The sequence below is a fragment of the Nicotiana tomentosiformis genome, chromosome 5, assembly GCF_000390325.3.
Source record: "Nicotiana tomentosiformis chromosome 5, ASM39032v3, whole genome shotgun sequence".
NCBI lineage: Eukaryota > Viridiplantae > Streptophyta > Magnoliopsida > Solanales > Solanaceae > Nicotiana > Nicotiana tomentosiformis.
Window position 1 is genome coordinate 100,454,657 of NC_090816.1, and position 22,157 is coordinate 100,476,813.

General features: G+C 36.7%; 1 protein-coding gene across 1 annotated transcript; it reads right to left on the reverse strand.

The window, feature by feature from the left end:
* Positions 1-1,162: 1,162 nt before the first annotated feature.
* On the reverse strand, positions 1,163-11,150 carry LOC104085063 (cytochrome P450 CYP736A12-like). Its single transcript, XM_070175155.1, has 2 exons — positions 10,275-11,150; positions 1,163-2,189 (listed from the first exon to the last, which is right to left on the reverse strand). The coding sequence occupies exons 1-2, from the start codon at positions 10,515-10,517 to the stop codon at positions 1,377-1,379; spliced, it is 1,056 nt and encodes a 351-aa protein (XP_070031256.1). The 5' UTR covers positions 10,518-11,150; the 3' UTR covers positions 1,163-1,376.
* Positions 11,151-22,157: the final 11,007 nt, after the last annotated feature.

The window sequence follows — 22,157 nt, forward strand, 5'->3', positions numbered from 1 at the left end:
AATCCCATAAGTAGGGTGTGAAAAGGGTAGAGTGTACGCTGATCTTATCCCTACCTTGCGAGGGTAAAGAGCTTGTTTCCGATAGACCTTCGGTTTAAGAAAAATGAGAAAGAAGCAATAGTAAAAGCAACAAGAAGTGAACAATAACACGATAGTAGATCAACCGAAGCGAAAGAAACAAGAATGAAAATAAGAAAGAGATACCGAAACACCAGGTAGTAAAAGAGAATGAAGGATAAGAAAATACAGAGCAATGTTAATACTACAAGTATGGGAAAGAAATAAGGGCTACTACCAACTATCCTTCTACCCTAATCCTTGACCTCCGCATCCTCCAGGGCTAACTTCTCACATCCCCCCACTTGGTGCAGTTGTATCCCTCCGCTTCACATGCCGAACCATTTTAACCTCACTTCTCGCATCTTGTCCTCCACAGAGCCACTCCCACTTCCAGAGCCTGTCTCCAAACCTCCAGTCTCGCATTAACACCACCTCACATTTTGTCAATCAGTATTATGTCATCAGCAAATAAGATGTACCACGATACCTCCCCTTGAATGTGACGCGTCAAAACGTCCATCGCCAAGGCAAATAATGTGACATAATTTGATTAAGTTAAAAAAAGATTGAAACTTGTGGTCATATATACGTCATAACAATTGAGTGAATATAAAACTTTTGAAACATGTGATCTTAAATATGCTATAATATTTGCGTGGCTATAAAAGTCTCTTAATATGAGGAGATTAAATTAAAGTATTTTCAAATATAAAAATATATCATTCTTTTTAAAACAGACCAATAAATACATAAACCGAAACAGAGAGAGTAATAAACAAAGGAGGACTGTGCAACAAGACTCAAATCCTTATAGTACTTGAAGAATCACAGTAACACACGGACAAGGGAGGGGCTACAGTATGACTTATTTGTTCCACGAAGCCTAGTAGTTGTGGTCCCAATTATGTATTATGTTAAAATCCACTTAATATATATATAAATAATTTATTCAGAAGCCAACAAGCTACTTTTCTAAGAATGTAGAACCATTCCTCAGAGATTTTTGTGTCTTTGCACCACACTTGTAACATAATCAAAACATGTATTTGAGCTGTCGAAAACATGGCATTAATAATAGGAACTACGTTGTTACCGGTGGCTATTATTTCCATAGGGATCATATTTCTTAAATCCTTATGATCAACATGTACAATTTTACGCTTAATGCAGCACAAAACAAAGTCCTCTTGCTTATTGTAAACGTACTAATAAGCATTACATTATAATCTAAGATTTTCAAACCTAGAGGATGCATAGTTATTCCGATTTAATTAACCCTCTAGTAGCAAGCTCAAGTTAATCTCCTCTTAAGTTGGTTAAGAGTGTAGACAGTAAGTGGGAATAACAAGCAAATTTTGAGCTCTTGGAGCTGCAAACCCAAACTTCTCAGTCATGTCCAAATCACCAGGTAATATACCTTCAGGCAAATCCCAATTGAAGCAATGCACTAATTGTGCAACTATCAACTTCACAGTGATCAACCCCAGATTCATACCTGGACAACTTCTTCTTCCATATCCAAATGGCAACAAATGAAAATCATGTCCACGAAGATCAAAGTTCTTGCCAATAAACCTCTCAGGAACAAATTCCTCAACATTGTCCGACCATATCTTAGGATCATGTCCTAACGCCCAACAATTTATCATAACTCGTGATTTTCTAGGTATATAATACCCGTTTATGACAACGTCTTCCATTGATTCTCGAGGAACTAAAAGAGTCGCCACAGGATGTAATCGGAAAGTTTCCTTGAGCACCAGTTCTAAGTATTCCAACTTAGGCAAATCTTGTTCCTCAACCATTCTGTCCAGTCCTACTACAGATATCAACTCTTCCTGGAGTTTGTTCATTACTCTTGAATGCTTAACAATTTCTGCAAACACCCATTCAATCCAAGTGTGGGAAGTATCAATAGCTGCAACAATCATATCAGAAAGGATGGCTTTCATGGTTGCACGATCAATCGAGTAGGATTTCGGACAATTTTGATGTGATAACATGACATCAACAAGATCCTTGCTACCTTTGTGACTACCATCCCTTGCATCTTCTTCATGCTCATTGATTATGGTATCAAATACTTTCTGAACAGCCTTTCCAGTTTCCTTCAATTGCTTATTCAAGCCCTGAACATTCATTGTTTCAGAAATCATATATCACGAACAATTTTTTAGTCCAAAATAGAATCCACCAATTCATCTCTTGGATATCAAAAGGTAAATCTTATTCATCGCATGTTGAGTATTAATAACACGTCAGTTTAACCATGACGATTTTTTTTCTAAAAACGGAACTAGCTACTATGTACCATACAATCATACAGTACTACTTCACAAGTATATCCAACCATTACGTCGATAGGAAAAGCACAAACTTCACTGTAATTTGTCGAATAATCAAAAGCATAAATTGCGTGTAAGTAAATGTTGAATATCAAATTTGATACCACATAGCATTGGTAGAATGTAAATAGCAATTGACTACTACTTAAATCCAATCTGACGCAAAAAAGAAAGAAAAAGAATATGCTGATAATGTTCCTCACACGTACCCTTGACTAATCATGCCCCCTACACCTTAAAAAAAAGTAAAAATGCATTGCGTTCTTTTGGGTCTGGGATTTTATACGCCAGAACATAGTATATTTAAGTTTTCTTTTTAAATATATTATAGCGTCTGTATTTTTCTCTACTTAAAAACTTTGATAACATAAATGTTATTCCGAAAGTGGTTCAAATATGCCCCTTAACTATTGGAAATAAAGCAATTATGCCCTCCGTTTGCATTTGGGTACAAAATTGTCCTTGATGTGCAGTCTGTTAGTGGGGAGGGGCAAAAGTGAACCACTTTATTAACGGCAAGGACATTTTTGTACCCAAATACAAACGGAGGGCATAATTGCTCTATTTTCAATAGTTCAGGATTATATTTGACCTTTTTTCGTATAAAATAATATTTTTTTGCTGAGTTGAAAATCCATGATGGAGAAAATGTCTTCTTTGTAAAAATAAAAATTAAAAAAATTAAAAAAACAAAAAAGAGGGAAAGGAATGTCTTGCCATATCTTTTACATAGTAATTAATACGATAACGAGAAATCTCACCGGAAAATCCCTCCGGCCAGCTGATCATAACATCCTCCTTCACATTTTTTACTTATTATTTTCTTACTGGATCAAATTCGTGTGATTTGATTTTTATATTCTTTGAACACCTAAATACTAGCATGTAAGATAACCAAAGAATACCCCATTAGAGGGACTCAAATCCGGATCTGCTCAAATGATACAATGACATTAGTCATCATTGATATATCCGTAATAAAATGACCTTTTACATTGTAATATCAATTCTTAATGCAAAATCTTATTATTAGAGTACCAAGTAATTAATTATGAAATTTTTTTCGTTTCGTCTTTCCTATTTTAATTTGCAACCACATATCGATAAACCCATAAGTTACTATCACAAATTTCACTTTTACATTTCTCTGATGTGGGTATTTGAGTACAAAATTGTGCCATCCTTTTGCACCCAAATACAAACGGAGGGCATAATTGCTCTATTTTTAATAGTTTAGGGATATATTTGGACTTTTTCAACTCAGCAAAAAAGTATTATTTTACGGAAAAGGTTCAAATATGCCCCTGAACTATTGAAAATAGAGTAATTATACCCTCCGTTTGTATTTGGGTACAAAATTGTCCTTGATGTGGAGTCTGTTAGTGGGGAGGGGCAAAAGTGAACCACTTTATTAACGGCAAGGGCAATTTTGTACCAAAATGCAAACGAATAGCATAATTGCTCTATTTTCAATAGTTTAGGAGCATATTTGACCCTTTTCCGTTAAATATATTATAGCGTCTGTATTTTCTCTACTTAAAAACTTTAATAACATAAATGTTATTCTGAAAATCTATTGTTATGCTCATAGTTAATCGACTTTGTACTTTACTTTTTGAACCATATACATTTTGGATATATTTTCTACATGTTTGAACATTGTGGGTCTGAGGAAGGGAAGGGGCATGCCTAAGAAGTATTGGGGAGAGACAGTTAGGCAGGATATGTCATTGTTCCAACTTACCGAGGATATGACCCACGATAGAAAAATATGGAGGTCGAGGATTAGAGTTGTAGGTTGACATATAGTAGTGTATTCCTCCTAGGCTTACCGGTAGTACTATGAATATTTTTGTGTTATCTTATTCATGTTTCTTTACTATTACATGTTGTGTCATTCGTGTCCGTTACCTTAATATATTGTTGTTACTATTATTTGCTACCTGTTACCTTTTCTCCACTGTTCCTTGAGCCGATGGTCTATCGAAAACAACATCTCTATCTTTATAAGGTAGGGATAAGGTCTACGTACACACTACCCTCTCCACACCCCGTTTATGAAAATACATTGGGTTGGTTGTTGTTGTTGTTATTCGTTTGTTTCTTCATGTTTAAACAATACGAACAATCATATGTTTATTATAAGAAAAATCAAATTATGGTGGATGTCTACTCTTCCTCCATGATCTTCTCAAATGCTTAATGACATATTCAATGACATATTTTTATGTGTAATGACATATTCAATGACATATTTTTATTCACATTTCATGCCTATATAAAGGCCTTGTAATAGATAGGAAAATACACACAATTGAAGAAGAAAATCTCTTCCTTCTCTCTATCTCCATTTCTTGTTCATATTTTACTAAATTGCTTTTATTTCATAACAACATTTCTTATTCATGTTTTACTAAATTACTTTTATTTTATAACACGTTATCAGCACGACTGTGCTCCCATTTTCGTACACCTCCATATAGTCATAGACTGTGCTTTGTGTTTGCTATCCCTATACCAACAATTTTGTGGCTATCAAACAAAATAAAGATAGAAGCCAATGGGCTAGATACTAATACAAGATAAGTTTTCATCTTTCTAGCTTATTCATATTTTTATTTTTATCTTCCACTAATCTCAAAATTTTTCTATTTTGCCATGATAACTCACAATAAGCTTTCAGTATTTTATTTCCATTTTGTTATAGCTTGAAAGTGTGCGAGCCCTGCATTGGCAAGTATAGTTTTTGCTTATTCTTTCTTGACGTCTGATATGAATTTTTAGTTATCGTTTGACTATCCTTCAAGGGATCTATTCATGATCCAAATCAAAATGCATGAATATATATTTTGTAATTAAGTTTTGAAACAGGTACTCTCTACTCAATTCTTTAACTTATATTTAACGTGCTGAATAGTGCTTACATATATGTGCGCAGATATCAGACAAACAATGTGCCTTTTACCCTTTTCACGCTAAGATAAATGTTACTATGGTAATATTTAATGAATAGAACTAAACTGGTACTATTCCTGCATAGTTGGTTAAATGCATGCATAAATAAGTATAATATTGTGGCAGGATAGTTGTAAGCATAATAGATATTCTGATTTACAGTCAATCTTAGCCTTTGACTATCATCCCTAATCCATATATTATGATGTGAATTGGATCGCATATGTAGATACTGGAAGTACTACATGAATTACATATATGCTTCCAAGTCCTAGTCTTTATTCTTACTTTATTGATTTGGTTTGTCGTTTACAAAATTGGTAAGTATTCTAACAGATTATCTAGTATTTATTTGAATGTACTTCTATTTGAATTCACGTAAATCTAAAAGTGATAACACTTAGAAGGAATGAAACGTTTTCGTCCTACAACCTTAAAAAGTAGTTATATTTTTAAATCTTGTTATAATTAATTTTGTTTATGTTTCTGACCACAAGATTGATAATTTAATCTTGTACTTTGGCCTATTATGCAACTAGTTAAGACATATTTAAGTTCTGGTGCACTATAATGATAAGAGTTGGGTTTGAGTCCCAACATATTTTGCCTAACATGCATTTATATGGGTAAGGCATTGGATTTGAGTCACAATGCACAATATCGATGAAAGAATCATGAAGCCCGCCCTACTTGATATGCTACATTCAGTGAAGCGAATATGGCAATAATATATGATAAGTTTGAAAGACAACAAAATAATTTTTCATGACTGTATGAATGTACGAAGACATGGCAAGGGACGAAATAATAATTTGTCTTCATTATGGTAACTATAAAAGGAGAACAATAAGGGTTCTTGATGTAATCCTTCAAAAAGGTGAAGGAAATATTTACCATCAAAATGGTATGAAAAGTTTATAAAGCATGTCACAATAATTATACTCCATTTTTTTTTAAGAGAATGTGATTTGTGATAAGCATTGAGAATGCAGACTCATTCCTGAAGGTGAATGTAGCAGTATGTAATAAAAGTAATAAATAAAGACGTGCAATGCATGATTGGATACATACCACAACTCCCCTCTAAGGGAGGTTTGAGACAAAGAAAGATAATGAATAATACTGTGTAGTTACATGAATATATCATTGGTCGCATACAGGTGATACGCCAAAAATATTTTGTCACGCCTTATGAAAGTTGTTAAAAGCAAAATTAAAGCAAGAAATTATTTTGCTTATGATGATTTTGAACATGACAATTATTATGATATGATTCTCTTTGTGAAGGAGACATTCATTATATGGATGGTGTGACAAAAGATCTTGTAGTACAAAAGCAGTTAAGAGCTCTGAAAGAACTAATTTGTTACTACCAAGATGAATCAAATTGTTTATGACATTAATATTGTAGTAAGTCTCAAAAGAAACACTTTGATTTACAAATATATTAGCCAAAGTGGTTGGCATATTGAAACTATAAATGAAAAGAAGATTGAATATCTTTATATTACTATAATCATACCGGGTAAATATGAAAGGTTACTTGACTTTTCTTCTATTTGTACTACACAAGTATAAGCATGATGATGCAATCACAAGCCACAAGTAAACTAGAGGTTTACTGAAATAAATATTAGTTGGCATGACCGGTTGACCATCTCGGTTCAATTATGATGCGAAAAATTAATTAAAAATTATATTGGCATATATTGAAGAAATATAAGATTCTTCAATAATTGTGCTTCTTATTCTCATGATATACCAGTTAAGGTTGGGATTGAATCCCTTGATTTCTGGAACGAATAAAAAGTAATAAATATATGGGCCTAGTCACCTTCCATGTGGACCGTTTACTATTATATGATTTTAATAGATATATCTATTCTATGGTAATATGTGCATTTGTTATCAACTTGCAGTTTGGCTTTTGCAAGATTGATTGCTCAAATTATTAGAGCACAGTTCCGGAATATAAATCATGATGATTTATCTTGATAATACTGGTTTAAATCCAAGTTGGTTTAGCAGAAATTGTATGCCTCCAATTATATCTAAACCATTGGTTATGAGAACAAAACTGCCAAAATAAAATTTGGTATGTGATGTATTATTTAATATACAACAGCACTTGTATGAATCTAGCCAAGTTATGATAAGTTCTCCGTATCACAATCGGTTCAGGATCAGAAATCAAATAATTTCCATCTAGAAATATGAATGTGCTATATGATTTAATTGTTCCACCACAGTGCACAAAGATGGATCCCCAAATAAGGCTAGGGATATGTGTTGGTGATCCCAAGAATAGGGGAGAAAATGGGCAGCTGAAAAGTAATGCATGTAATGAATTATTATGAGTACATCTAGATCCTCGTACGAGAAAATGTGAACTTGAAGTTCAAGTGATAATTCATTTACAAAATATTGCTAGACGTATTTGCTGACCCAAAGCTAAATGTCATATTCAGCTGCTAATGCTCCAAATAAAATAAAGTTCATAATGAATAGAGTCTATGGCATGCATTAAGCATAATAGACTAATCGGTTCCAAAGATAAAACTCCTTGAAGAAGGAGAGGAGCAAATATTCAAGATGGTCATAATAAGGAGGCAAGTGCTCTAAAAGAGCACCACGATATAAAACTTCATAAGACCTCATGGGAGAGGCTCAGGTACCTGAAAATAATAAGATAAAAATATCTCAATAAGTTATGTCTTTATTGGGTAATAGTAAAATCGATATAAAATGATCGTCGACGATATTGTTAATATAATGTAGCGCTCAATATTATTAATATTGACGAGGATCTTGAGCTCAAATATGTCATGAAATTTGGACAGTTTGGCCAAATGAAAAATACGTAATGAAAATTAATTTCACCTGAAAAATATGAAGTTGGACGGATAGTACCAACACCTGAAAGTATAAAGCCAGTGGAGGTATAAATGTGTTTTTGTGCGAAAAAAAAGGTCAAGTAGATAGACATAAAGACGACTTGTGTCACAAGAAGATTTGTAAATATCATGGCGTTGATTATATCGAGACATGTTCTCTTGTGGTGGATGTCGCCATTTCAGGTTTTAATCTGTCAATACAAGAAAAACGTGATACGCGTATAATGAAAATCATTGAAGGATTTAAATTGTTCTGAAGCATATTAAGGTTTCCAAGAAATTTATTAAATAAAGCTTCAAAAATCCTTATACGGATTGAAACAATCAGGGCGCATGTGGTATAATCCCCTAAGTGAGTACCTATTGAAAGAAAGGTACAAGAATGATTCAATTTGTCCTTGTGTCTTTATAAAAAGATATGGATCTAAATTTGTTATAATCATCGTGTATGTTGATGATTTAAATATCATTGGAACTTCTAGGGAGCTTCCTAAAGCAGTAGAGCTTCCTAAAGCAGTAGACTATTTAAAGAAAGAATTTGAAATGAAAGATCTTGGAAAGACAAAATTTTGTCTTGGTCTACAAATTGAGTATATGAAAGATGGAATTTTTGTTCTTCAATAAGCATACACTAAAAAGATTTCAAAGCGATTCTATATGGATAAAGCACATCCATTCCGACCTCATGAAAATAATGAAGAGCCTCTTGGTCCCAAAGTACCATATCTTAGTGCAATTGGTGCACTAATATATTTTTCTAACATTACAAGGTTTGACATAACTTTTTCAGTTAATGTCTTAACAAGATATAGCTCTACTCCTACAAGGAGACATTGGAATTGAATCAAACACATATTGCGGTATCTAAAAGGGACTACCGATATGAGATTATTTTATGGAAATGATTGCAGTCCCGATCTTGTTGGTTATGTCGATGCTGGATATTTATCTGACCCACACAAGGCTCGATCTCAAACAGGCTATGTGTTTACATATGGAGGCACTGCCATATCTTGGCGATCGACTAAGTAATCAATCGTGGCTACGTCATCTAATCATGTTGAGATAATTGCTATTCATGAAGCAAGTCGAGAATGTGTATGGTTGAGGTCTATAATACACCTTATTCGAGACAAATGTGGTTTGAAGTGTGACAAATTACCCACAATTTTTTATGAAGACAATGCAGCATGCATAGCCCAATTGAAAGCAGGATTCATAAAAGGGGATAGGACAAAATAAATTTTACCGGAGTTATTTTTCACGCATAATCTTCAAAAGAATGGTGATATCAATGTGTAACATATCCGTTCAAGCGATAATATGACTGATTTGTTCGCCAAATCTCTACCGACGTCAACCTTCAAGAAACTAGTGTACAAGATTGGGATGCGAATGCTCAAGGATGTGAATTGATGCTCTCATCAGGGGGAGTTTATACGTGTTGTACTCTTTTTTCCTTACAAGGTTTTGTCCCACTGGGTTTTCCTTGCAAGTTTTTTAACGAGGCAACCATAAGACGTATTTCTAAACATGTGTACTCTTTTTCCTTCATTAGGATTTTTTTTCCCCTAGGATTTTTTCCTAATAAGGTTTTAACGAGGCACATTATCTATGCACATCCAAGGGGGAATATTATAAGAAAAATCAAATTATGATGGATGTCTACTCTTCCTCCATGATCTTCTCAAATGCTTAATGACATATTCAATGACATATTTTTATACTTAATGATATATTCAATGACATATTTTTCTTCACTTTTCATGCCTATATAAATGCCTTGTAATAGAAAGGAAAATACACACAATTGAGGAAAAAAATCTCTTCCTTCTCTCTATCTCCATTTCTTGTTCATGTTTTACTAAATTATTTTTATTTCATAACAACATTTCTCATTCATATTTTACTAAATTACTTTTATTTTATAACAATGTTCAAATTTTGTCCTGGTATCAAATCCAACTGAGACAAGCAAATTAAGCCCAATAACAGTATTAGTACTAGATAAGAACAATACCTGAATATCAAATGGCTCCAGAAAAGGCACATAATCAGCAATATTAAATGCTCCAACCAATCGCACCATTTCCTGTACAATGTTCAAATCAAATCTATCGCTATTGCAAAAATCCCCAAAAAACATTCTATACGTCATATTCGCAATCAATTCCCCAACCTTCTCTCCAAGTTCCACCACCTCACAGCCATCAGCTGCCACCTTCAGCCGCCGCACCAAAACCCCAATTTCCTCTTTCCTCATCCCAGCAAAAGACTCTAATTTTCTCCGCCGTGAGCTGCTCTTGCGTGCAGAATTTTCGAGCGTTTCGCCACTGCGGACCGTACGGAGCAAAAGCCACACCCTTAGCACCGTCGCTTACGTACTCCACTGCCTTAAGCTTTGGGCGGCTGGCGAAAACGGCGTCGTGTGTCTTGAGTATTAGCTCGGCGGTTTCCGGCGATGAAACCACCACCGTTGGAACATTTTTGAGCTTTAGGAACATTATTGGACCGTATTTTTTGGATAGATCGTATAGGGTACGATGAGGGAGGGTACCTAGCATGTGGAGATTGCGGATTATCGGAAGACCTCGTGGTCCCGGTGGAAGTTTCCGATAAACAAATCCTCCTTGATGTGGTGAGAGTTTGACTTGGATCCCTGCCTTATATATTAAAATTTAAAAGGAGAATATATACAGGAGAGGAGAGACATAAAATCTAACCCCCATAAAACCAAGAGATGAATTGGACATTCCCAATTCTGAAAAATATGAAAATTTAAAAGGAGAATATATACCGGAGGGGACATAAAATCTAACCCCCATAAAACCAAGAGATGAATTGGACATTCCCAATTCTGAAAAATATGAGTGTCATTGCTCTAAACTATGATAAGGGATAGAGATAGACAATGGCATTTTCACACGTGAATAAAAGGACTCCTCTCTTTACAGCATTGTTAGTCTATTCATAATATCATGTACAAAATATATTCTTGTACCTTCTAATTCTGAAGTTTGAAACCCGCACTTTGGCCATGCAAATTACTTGCTTGAGTTATAGTATGTTTGGTCAAAAAACATTAATGATTACAATTACAAGAATATCCAACATATAATTTACTTACGAAGGGTAGAGAAGACGAACGATATTTTGATAAGGTTTTCGTGCTTTTAATATAATATAGATTAAGTATTACCAAAAATATTTATTGACATATACATCTAATAAGACTAAGTAGGATTTGAATTCACGATTATTTTGATATATTTGAGTCAGTGAGAAGGTAGTAGTTTGAGTTATAAGACTCTTACCTTCTAGCACGCGAAGCCTTTTTCACTGCAAAAATCATTCTCTCCTCGCAAAAAAGGTTTCCCAAACTCATGAACTTGCCTTATGTGATAGTGGTACCGTTTTTCCATTCCACCAAAGAGCCGTAACTTTATTTAAATATGACTTAACTGATAATATACATGTATCTTTTACCATGTTAGCCTTGGAGTTGTATATTACCCTTCTAAATAAGGGTATTCTTATCTCTTACACTTATGTACTGCTTTATAAATACAATGACAAACCTAAACATTACTATGGGACATTATTATATCATGGTATCAGAGGCCTAAAGATCCTACCCTAACCCTACCTAGCGTGTCATGTGTTCTCCACGTTTTTCCTTCCCTCTTACTTCATTGTCTTTCTTTTGGCTATCAAGCAGTTTTTTTAATTAATCGTTTCCACTATTACTTTGTAGATTTTTTATACTCTTTTAACTTTCTTGTGTGCCCCATATTACATACCATAGTTCTTTACCTTTTGACTTTTTATAGCGTTAGCTATGAGTTTGGATCGAAGAGAGCTCAAAGAGCAATAAAAAGAAACAAACAAATAAGAAATAATTTAGATTTTTCAATATTGAATGCCTTCTCTGTTAATGACAGACTACAATTATAGGAAAATGGCAGAGAGGACAGTCGTCGATTGCTGGACCCAAAAGATAACCACTAATAGTACTAATGGACACATGTCCTTGATTTACTAGCTATCCGTTCCCAGGACTGGAAATAGTAATTATCTAACTTAGGGACTAAAAGTGTCACTCTTATATACTATCTAATATTATATAATTAGGTCCTAAGAAGATAGTCACGACTAAGTTCGTGACATTCCATCCCCCTTCTGTCCTTTCTTCTGCATTACTGATCAAAATCTGAAAACTAGGATACGAGGAAAGTGTAATCTTCCCATGTAGCCTTATCTTTGGAAAGATTTGCTCACTGAACTAGGACTTGGGTAACAGCTTTGTTGCCCTTCTTTACAATTTGGCGGTCTAAGATGGCTACTAGTTCAGTCAAGACTTGACCATCATCAGTGCAAATTGGTGGCTCCTTCGATGGTTGCACATGTTTCCACTGCCTTCTTTAACTGAGATACGTGGAAAACAGGGTAAATTTTTATCCCAATGGAATATTAAGCTCATAAGCGACCCCAATTTTGCGGAGCACTTCAAAAGGCCCATAGAATTTAGCTGCCAACTTCAAATTCCGACGGATTGCCACTGATGTTTGATGATAGGGTTGTAATTTCAAAAACACCATTTCTCCAACTGCGAAATTTCTATCACTTCTCTTGGAATCAGCGTATTGATAGATCCTATTTTGTGCCTTGGTCATATTGTCCTCGAGAATCTTGTTGAGTAACTATCTCTCTCAAGATTTGATCTAGTAACTCCAATCGTGTCTGTGCCACTAGTTCAAAAAAGGGCTGAGGAGGGTCGAAGCCTTAAAGAGCCTTGAATGGTGTCATTCCTATTGCCGACTGATAGTTCGTGTTGTACCAAAATTCTGCTATGGGAAGCCACTTACTCCAATCACGTGGTTTGTGTCCTGTTATACATCTCAAATATATTTTTACACATTGATTTAATCTCTCTGATTGCCCATCGATTTGTGGGTGATATGCCGAGATCAAACGTTGTTCCACGTGTATCCCCTTGAGAAGCTCCTTCCAAAACAAGCTAGTAAAGATGGGATCTCTATCTGAAAGGACAAAGCTTGGAATCCCATGTAATTTGTAAATGTTGTCTAGGAACAACTGAGTTATTTGTGCTGCATCATAAGGATGTGTCAGGGAAAATAGATGAGCATACTTGGTGTACCTGTCTATGACCACTAAGATTGAGTCCTTCCAGTGTGACTTAGGTAGGCCTTCGATGAAATCCATGATGAGGTGTTCCCAAGCCTTCGAGGGTATTGGTAGTGGCTGTAAAAGCCCTGGATAAGGCACATGCCCCCCTTTGTTTCTTTGGCATATCATACAATTTTGCACCACTTCCTTCACGTCCTTCCCTAGAGTAGGCCAAAAGAAAATGAGCTTTAATCTTTTTTTGTTGCGGTAATACCAGAATGCCCTCCCCATGGTGTAGCGTGCAATTTCTCAATGATGAACTTGCTCAATCCTTTGATGCTGCCCACCCAAATTAAACCATTGATCCTAATGATCCATTTTTGCAATGTTATATTTGGAATTGCGCTTGCATCCAAACTTAGTTGTTTAATGATGTCTTGGGCTTCAGCAACTTCACAGTAACTTTCCAACACCTCTTGTATCCATTTGGGTTGAACTACAGTAAGACCATTGCATTCCTCCATAAACTCTTATTTTCTCGACAGAGCATCAACCACTACATTATCTGCACCTTTCATGTAATGGATCTCATAATTCAAGCCCATTAGTTTGGAAATCCCTTTATGCTGTAGTGCTGAGGTTATTCGTTGATCCTTTAGAAACTTCAAGCTAAAATGGTCTGTCCTAATGATAAAATGATTGGGTTGGAGATAATGCCTCCACTTCTCGACTGCTATCAACATGGCCAACAACTCTTTTTCATATGTTGAGCGACCTAAATGTCTTGGACTGAGCCCTTGACTGATGAAAGCAATTGCTCTATGGATCTGCATTAGTACTGCTCCTAATCTTGTTCCACTGGCGTCCACCTCAACAAAAAAAGGAATTGTGAAATCTGGTAGTGCTAAAACTGGAGCATGCACCATTGCATTCTTCAATTCTTCAAATGCAACAGTAGCACTGTCATTCCATGAAAAAGCTCCATTTTTGAGTAAATCTACTAAAGGTTTACTAAAGTAACGACCCAACGGTCGTTTTGAGCATTTACGCTCCTTTCAACTATTTGAAGTCTTGAATAACTTCCTACGAGGTATTATGACTTGTGTGAATTGTTGGGTTTGGTTTTAAGGTATTTCGGAGTTAGCTTGGAAGAATAAATTTCATGTTGGAAGCTTAAGTTGAAATAGTTGATCGGATGGTGACTTATGTGTAAACGACTCGGGAATAGAGTTTTGATGATTCCAATAACACCGTAGGTAATTTTTGACTTAGGAGCATGTCTGAAAAATTATTTGGAGGTCCGTAGTGGAATTAGGCTTGAAATGTCGAAAGTTGAATTTTTGGGAAGTTTGTCCGGGAGGTTAACTTTTTGATATCAAGGTCGGAATCTGATTCTGGAAATTGGAATAGCTTCGTTATGTCATTTATGACTTGTGTGAAAAATTTGAAGTCATTCTGGATTGATTCGATGTATTTCGGCACAAGATATAGACTTTGATAGTTCAAAGTTCATTAGGCTTGAATTGAGGTGCAATTCATTATTTTAGCATTGTTTGATATGATTTGAGGCCTCGATTAGGTCCGTGTTATGTTATGGAACGTGTTGGTATATTTGATTGAGGTCCCGAGGGGCTTGGGTATATTTTTGGATCATTGGTTGAGAGATTAGTAAAGTTAAGAAATTTGAGAGTATGACCATGGTTAATATCGGGTCAAGACGACCTCTTTTAAGTGTTTTGAGTGCGCGATCAGGTTCGTACCGTATTTTATGATTGAAATTCATGTCTGGTTTGTGTCCGGGAGGTTTCGGATGAGTTTCGGGGTGAGTTTTGAGCGAGTCCGGACATTTCGGCACTCTAATATTATTCTGGCACTTTTGAGGGCGCGGACCACGCATTTTGGGGTGCTGAGGTAAAGGAGAGGCGCAGACCGCATATAGGAGTGCAGACCGCAGCAGAAAAATACGGACTCAGAGGAGGGGCGTGGACCGCACAATTCTGTCCGCGGCCGCACTCCAGGGAGTTCTGCAGATTCACCGGTTCGACTTCGGAAGCTTATATCTTTTGATCTACAAAGAATTTTGAGATGATTCAAAAGGAAAGTTGTAGATCTTCGTGTCTAGTTTCGAGAAAGGTAAAGAAATCATCATTTAGACATATGTAGAGAAAGTTATGGCCAATTTACCGAAGCCTGGTAGAGGAGAAGGCTGTGAAGTGCGGCCGTACCATTTTTGTGCGACCGCAGGAGCTAGGGATGTGCGGCCGCGCCATTTTTATGTGGACCGCACATTGGAAGTTCAGAGGATGTACTATATATCCGTGGTTTAGGTTATTATTTTATTTTTGGACTTTGGGAGCTTAGTTTGAGACGGTTTTTCGTGGGGTTTTCAAGAAATTCATCGGGGTAAGTGATTCTAACTCGGATTTGGTTAATATACATGAATATATCACTGATTTCATCATTTACTAAGTACTTTGAGATGGAAAGTTGGAAAAAATTGTAGAAATTTCTTAAAACGAATTTTTGGGATTTGAACACCTATTCGGAGTCGGATTTGAGTGAAATTAGTATGGTTGAACTCGTAATTGAATGGATTGTCGTATTTTATAACTTTTGTCGAGTTACGAGACGTGGGCCTCACGGGCGATTTTTGAGCTAAATTTTGGATTTTTATGGAAAATTAGCATTTTCTTATGGAATTAATTCCAATGAATTTTATTGACTGAAACGAGTTAATTGTGGCTAGATTTGAGGAGTTTGGAGGACAATTCACAAGGCAAAGACATAGCGGAGTAAAGAATTACACGGTTGAAGGTAAGTAACACTTTTAAACTTGGCTCTGAGGGTATGAATTCCCGAATTTGGTATGATATGAATTGTTTGGAGGTGACACACACGATAGATGACGAACATGTAGACGTGCACCACAGAAAGTGTGTCTTGAATAAATCCTGTGAAGTAGAAAAATTAAAGAATCATGTTATTATCTGAACATGTGGCACGTGTTAGAGAAATTTAGCTGAGGCTAGTAATAAAGATCATGTGTAGGCTATATGCCGATATTTTAGGACCCATGGGGTCATGATACTGTTGAATTAATTATTCTAAAATATACATTTCACACTCGGTAATAATTGTCCATTGTGAGAATATTTATGGGACTGAGCTGCCAACGCAGCAGGCCATTTGACTTTATATATGTTATTATTAAATAGATCGAGCTTGCCCGCCTGTAGTAGGCCAGAATGGCTTTATACATTATTATTGTTCTGGATCGGGTTTGCCCACCTACAGCAGGCCTTATTGGCTTTACTATTTTCTGGATCGAGGCTGCCCGCCTGCAGCAGGCCTTATTGGCTTTACTATTTTCTGGATATGGGTTGCCCGCATGTAGCAGGCCTTAATGGCTTTACTATTTTCTGGATCGGGGCTGCCCGCCTACAGCAGGCCTTATTGGCTTTACTATTTTCTGGATCGAGGCTGCCTGCCTGCAGCAAGCCTTATTGGCTTTACTATTTTATGGATCGGGGCTACTCACCTGCAGCAGGCCTTATTGGCTTTATTTTCATACTTGGGCTGAAGGAGCCTCTCCGAGAGTCTGCACACACCCCCAGTGAGCGCGGTCAACTTATAACGCTTTGGTTAAAGGACCCCCTTCGGAGTCTGTACACCCCCAGTGAGCATAGATGACCATATATATTCGGGATGGACTTCCTAGGGCATGGACTTGCCTTACTTACTGATTATATATATATATTTGGGATGGAGTTTCCCAGGGTATGGACATGCCTTACTTATTTATGTTGTAATGAATTTACCTGGACATGGATCTTGTCCTTATCATTTGCATTTGGGGATAAATTATCTCAGGGCTGGATTGGCCTTATACGGTACTTGGTGACTGACTATCAATCGATGTGTATTTATATACGAGTTGGAACACCTTGGGCTAGATTGGCCATAAACAGTACTGAGTGACCGGATAATTTGTGACCAGTATTTACATGACGTCTTTCTACTGAGATGTCATATTCCTCATATCATGCAGTATTGAGCTATTTCAATTGTACTGAGTTTAACTGTTAAATTTGAAAGCATGCCTACATTTTATACCATTATTTATACTTGACTATACCTGCGGAGCTCGTCATTGCTTTCAGCCCAGAGGTTAGTCTTGTTACTTATTGAGTTAGTTCTACTCATACTACACTCTGCACCTCGTGTGCAGATCCAGGTGCTCCCAGATACGACGACTACTAGAATTCAGAGTTATTTCTATTGGAGACTATCAAGGTAGCTGCTTGACGATCGCATACTTGATTCCCTTCCTGTTTAGTTATTGTACTGTTCTATATTTCAAACAGTGATATTTATTAGTCAGACTTTGTATTCATTTAGATGCTCATGTACTCAGTGACACCGGGTTTTGGGAGTGTTATATTTGAAATTGTGAGATTTTTTTCGCTGAATTTAATTATTATATTTTCAAACTTAAAAGATATGGTGGTTTATTGAGATTTTCGGCTTGCCTAGTATTGAGATAGGCGCCATCACGACTGATGAGATTTTAAGTCGTGACAAGTTGGTATTAGAGCTTTAGGTGACATAGGTCTCACGAGTCATGAGCAGGTTTAGTAGAGTCTTGCGGATCGGTACAGAGACGTCTGTACTTATCTTCGAGAGGCTGCCGAAACCTTAGGAAAATTTCACTTTCTTGTATTCTACCGTGCAGAATTGATTCAGCTTGAAACATAACTCTTTGATTTCCTTCCATGCATTCGTATGCGCACATGAGCGCTCGATATCAGATTTGTATCGCCGGCTTGTGTGTTTTGGTGATGGGCCAGTCTGGAGGACTTGAGGGCAGGTTTAGACCGCAGCTTAGGCTCGGTAGCTTCAGTTGTAACATGTACATTTGGGCTCATATGTCCGGTAATGTCCCTACGAATGGAATTTGTGGCTCGATGAGCGGTAGAATGACTTTGTGATGAGTATGATGTAACTGCGGGATGTGTTAAGATGATTTGAATGTGACGAGAAGTGTTTCCTTGAAATGTAAAGGAAGGCCATTGGGTGCTTTATTTTTGTTTTGATGTGACATACAATCTCGAGCGTGAATGTTTTGAAAGATCTTTCACGTTGTTAAATTGTGGGAAAAATTAAATTCTCGTGTCTGGTTAATGAGTTGGACTCAGAAAGATTAAGTGATTTCATAGTAATTGTGGTTGCGAAAGGGTATAACAAGATGCCAATTTGAGAGTAAGCAGGTTGGTTGGTTGCGAAAGGGTATAAGAAGATGCCAATTTGAGAGTAAGCAGGTTGGTTATCTCATGCGGAGTAATCTATGTAGGTTTGTTCCTTATGATGTGAATAGAGAGTTTCTTTTCTGCCAGCGGGGCGTATGTGTTGAGACTTGAATTTGAATCTAGTTGAGAAAGCTGACTTGAGTGTTAAGAGAATGAATGCGAGATTAACGGATGATAGGGGTATTTTATGGTTGGTGTGTCTTGAGCTTGAGAAGAATTTTTATTGAACTGACTATGGTATTAAGGCAGCAATAAAGCATGGATATTGTGAGTTATCAAATATTTTAATCTATAGCTTTGAGCCAAGTGGGGGAGCCTGCTATTGACAATTCAATTCATGGTTATGTGTCAAATTTTTTGTTTGGTCTGAAGTATACTTGGGAATCAGAGATGACTTGCAGAGGTGGAGTTCAAGAATGACTCGAGTGGGGAAATTTCTGGATACGAGTTATATTGTGCTTTATGAGTATATGAAAATCGTGGGATGAGTGAGTTGTTATTTGTGAATGATGTAGTGCGCACGGAGTATGAATTTGATAGGTGATATTAAAGTAGAGTTACTTCTTTGAGTGTTGTTATACTGATGGGGCACGTGTCTTTTGTCCCATTTGGGCAGTGTAATGTGGATTTGAACAAAGGGGGGTAACTATCGAGAAAGTTCTAATAGATTCGAGATTAATATGTAACAATTGAGAATTTTTGGCGGATTTGTTTATGGATAAAATATGAGATTTAAGTTGGATGGTGTTGAGACTTGTGGCATTTTTGTATATCATTATGGATTTTATATTTCGGTATCAGGAAGGTGAATGAAACGGCCTTAGACTAAAATAAGGTATTTTCAGAGTGGGTGTTTCGGTTGTGGTATTTATAGGGGTAATTATGATGTGGTGAGACTCTACAGATGTTTTGATGGCAATATTCTTGGGTTTTGGTTACCTACGTGGTTTGGTCGAGTTAGAGGAATTTAGTTATGATAGTTTAGTTATGTGCAAATGGATTTCAAAGTGTTCTTGATGGTTTCTACCATGGTTTGAGCCAGATATTTCCTACCGGTGTGGGGAACGTGTTGTGTATTGTGGCTTCCTCCTGGAAAGAAGCAAGAGAAAGGTTTCTAACTAATAGGGTATGTACTATGTAAATTGTTGGTGACTCAAAGATGATAATGAGATTCTTGTGCTTGTCACATGATGGCATAATAGATGTGGTGTGTTGTGCGGGATTTAGATTTATATGTACGAGGTGGCAGTTCATTCTTGAAAGAAAGATCACAAATTCTGGATGGAGTGGTCAGAGTTATATATTTAGATGAATGTTATAGTTTCTCAGTAATCCCTGATAAGGGTGTGCGGTTTAAAGGGGCATTGTGTTTTGATTTACGGAGGTGCATTGGTATTACAGTACTCTCCTAGTTAATAGACTAATGATATACAAGTTATTGATATGTGGCACGGAGGAATTATGGGAATACTCCTAGTGGGATGATCGTGCATGAAGGATGTGATAGCCATGTGAGTGCTGGAGTTGTGATCAGTTACGATGATTCATGTGTACTTATTTGATTGATCCTGTATGATATGCTTGAATTAAAGGCCTATGACCATGCCAGGTGGATTATGTTACTGGCACGTGAGTTGTCCGTGCAGATCCATGTACTGATATTATTGGCACGTGAGTTGTCCGTGCGGGTCCAAATATTTATATTATTGGCACGTGAGTTGTCCGTGTGGGTCCAGATATTGATACTATAGCATGTGAGTTGTCCGTGCGAATGATGTTAGTGTGAGCTCTAGAAGAGCTGGTTACTGTTATTAAACTTGTGTGTCTTGGTTCTACTATATATATAAAGAGCTTATAGCATTACATTTGTGGTTGTGCTTGTTGAACTTACAATACAGTTCTCTACTTTGAGACATCTTCCATTTTGGCTACACGGATTACGCAGTGGTGGCTGGAGTTATACTGATGTGGCGTGTCTGTGGGATAGTTATGTTTAATAATATAAGGTCATTGGATCTAGAATGGGTACCATCAGGTTTGATTATGGTATATTGGGAGGATAATATTGAAAGTCGGCTTAGAAAGTGATTTTGGTTCTGGGTGGGGCGGGAGAGCTCCATGACTTGTCGATCTGATAAGAGGTTATGAGTTTTTGATTGTTTCTTTCATCATTGGCAGTGTACGAAGGTTTTGGAATGAGATTCTGTTGAATGCGGGGTTTTAATACTTGTACTTTGTTGGTTTGGAGTAATTACTGTGATTGTGATCGGGAATGGTGTTGCGGGCATGTGAGTTGTGTAGTATGTAATATGATTATATATGAGGATATGGCTATGGCTTGATAGAGCTTGTTCAGACTTATACGGTGTGTGAGATTTAGATCTTGGAAAGAATTTTGGGTGTTAGAAATTGGGCTCCAAGTTTTGGGCTAAGGTTAAATTAATGATTTTCAGTTGTGTTATGTTGTCAGGACTTTATAGAATAGGGTGACGTGGGATCACCCCAGATATGTGCATGGTAAGGAGGAACGGAGATTTAAAGGCTTAGGAACAATTCTTGGCACATTCGAGGACGAACGTATGTTTAAGTGGGGGAGATTATAACGACCCGATCGGTCATTTTGAGCATTTACGCTCCTTTCAACTATTTGAAGTCTTGAATAACTTCCTACGAGGTATTATGACTTGTGTGAATTGTCGGTTTTGGTTTTAAGGTATTTCGGAGTTAGCTTGAAAGAATAAATTTCATGTTAGAAGCTTAAGTTGAAATAGTTGACCGGATGGTGACTTATGTGTAAACGACCCTGTAATAGAGTTTTGATAATTCCAATAGCTCTGTATGGTGATTTTGGACTTAGGAGCGTGTCCGAAAAATTATTTGGAGGTCCGTAGTGGAATTAGGCTTGAAATGTTAAATTTTTGGGAAGTTTGATCGGGGGGTTGACTTTTTGATATCGAGGTCGGAATCCGATTCTGGAAATTGGAATAGCTTCGTTATGTCATTTATGACTTGTGTGCAAAAATTGAAGTCATTCCGGATTGATTCGATGTATTTCGGCACAAGATATAAAATTTGAAAGTTCAATGTTCATTAGGCTTGAATTGAGGTGCGGTTCGTGGTTTTAGCATTGTTTGATGTGATTTGAGGCCTCGAGTAGGTCCGTGTTATGTTATGGAACGTGTTGGTATATTTGGTTGAGGTCCCGAGGGGCTTGGGTGTATGTTTGGATCATTGGTTGAGAGATTAGTAAAGTTAAGAAATTTTAGAGTTTGACCACGGTCAATATCGCATCAAGATGACCTCTTTTCTGTGGTTTGAGTGTGCGATCAGGTCCGTAGCGTGTTTTATAATTGAAATTCATATATGGTTTGTGTCTGGGAGGTTCCAGATGAGTTTTGAGAGAGTCCGGACATTTCGGCACTCTAATATTGTTCTGGCACTTTTAGGGGCGCGGACCGCGCATTTTGGGG

Bases quoted from the DNA above. Each gene is read 5' to 3' on its own strand.
- LOC104085063 (XM_070175155.1), bottom strand. From the start codon at position 10,517: ATGAGGAAAGAGGAAATTGGGGTTTTGGTGCGGCGGCTGAAGGTGGCA. The intron at 2,190-10,274 runs GTATTGTTCTTA...ATGAATGTTCAG, and splicing joins TGGAGCCATTTGATATTCAG to GGCTTGAATAAGCAATTGAA.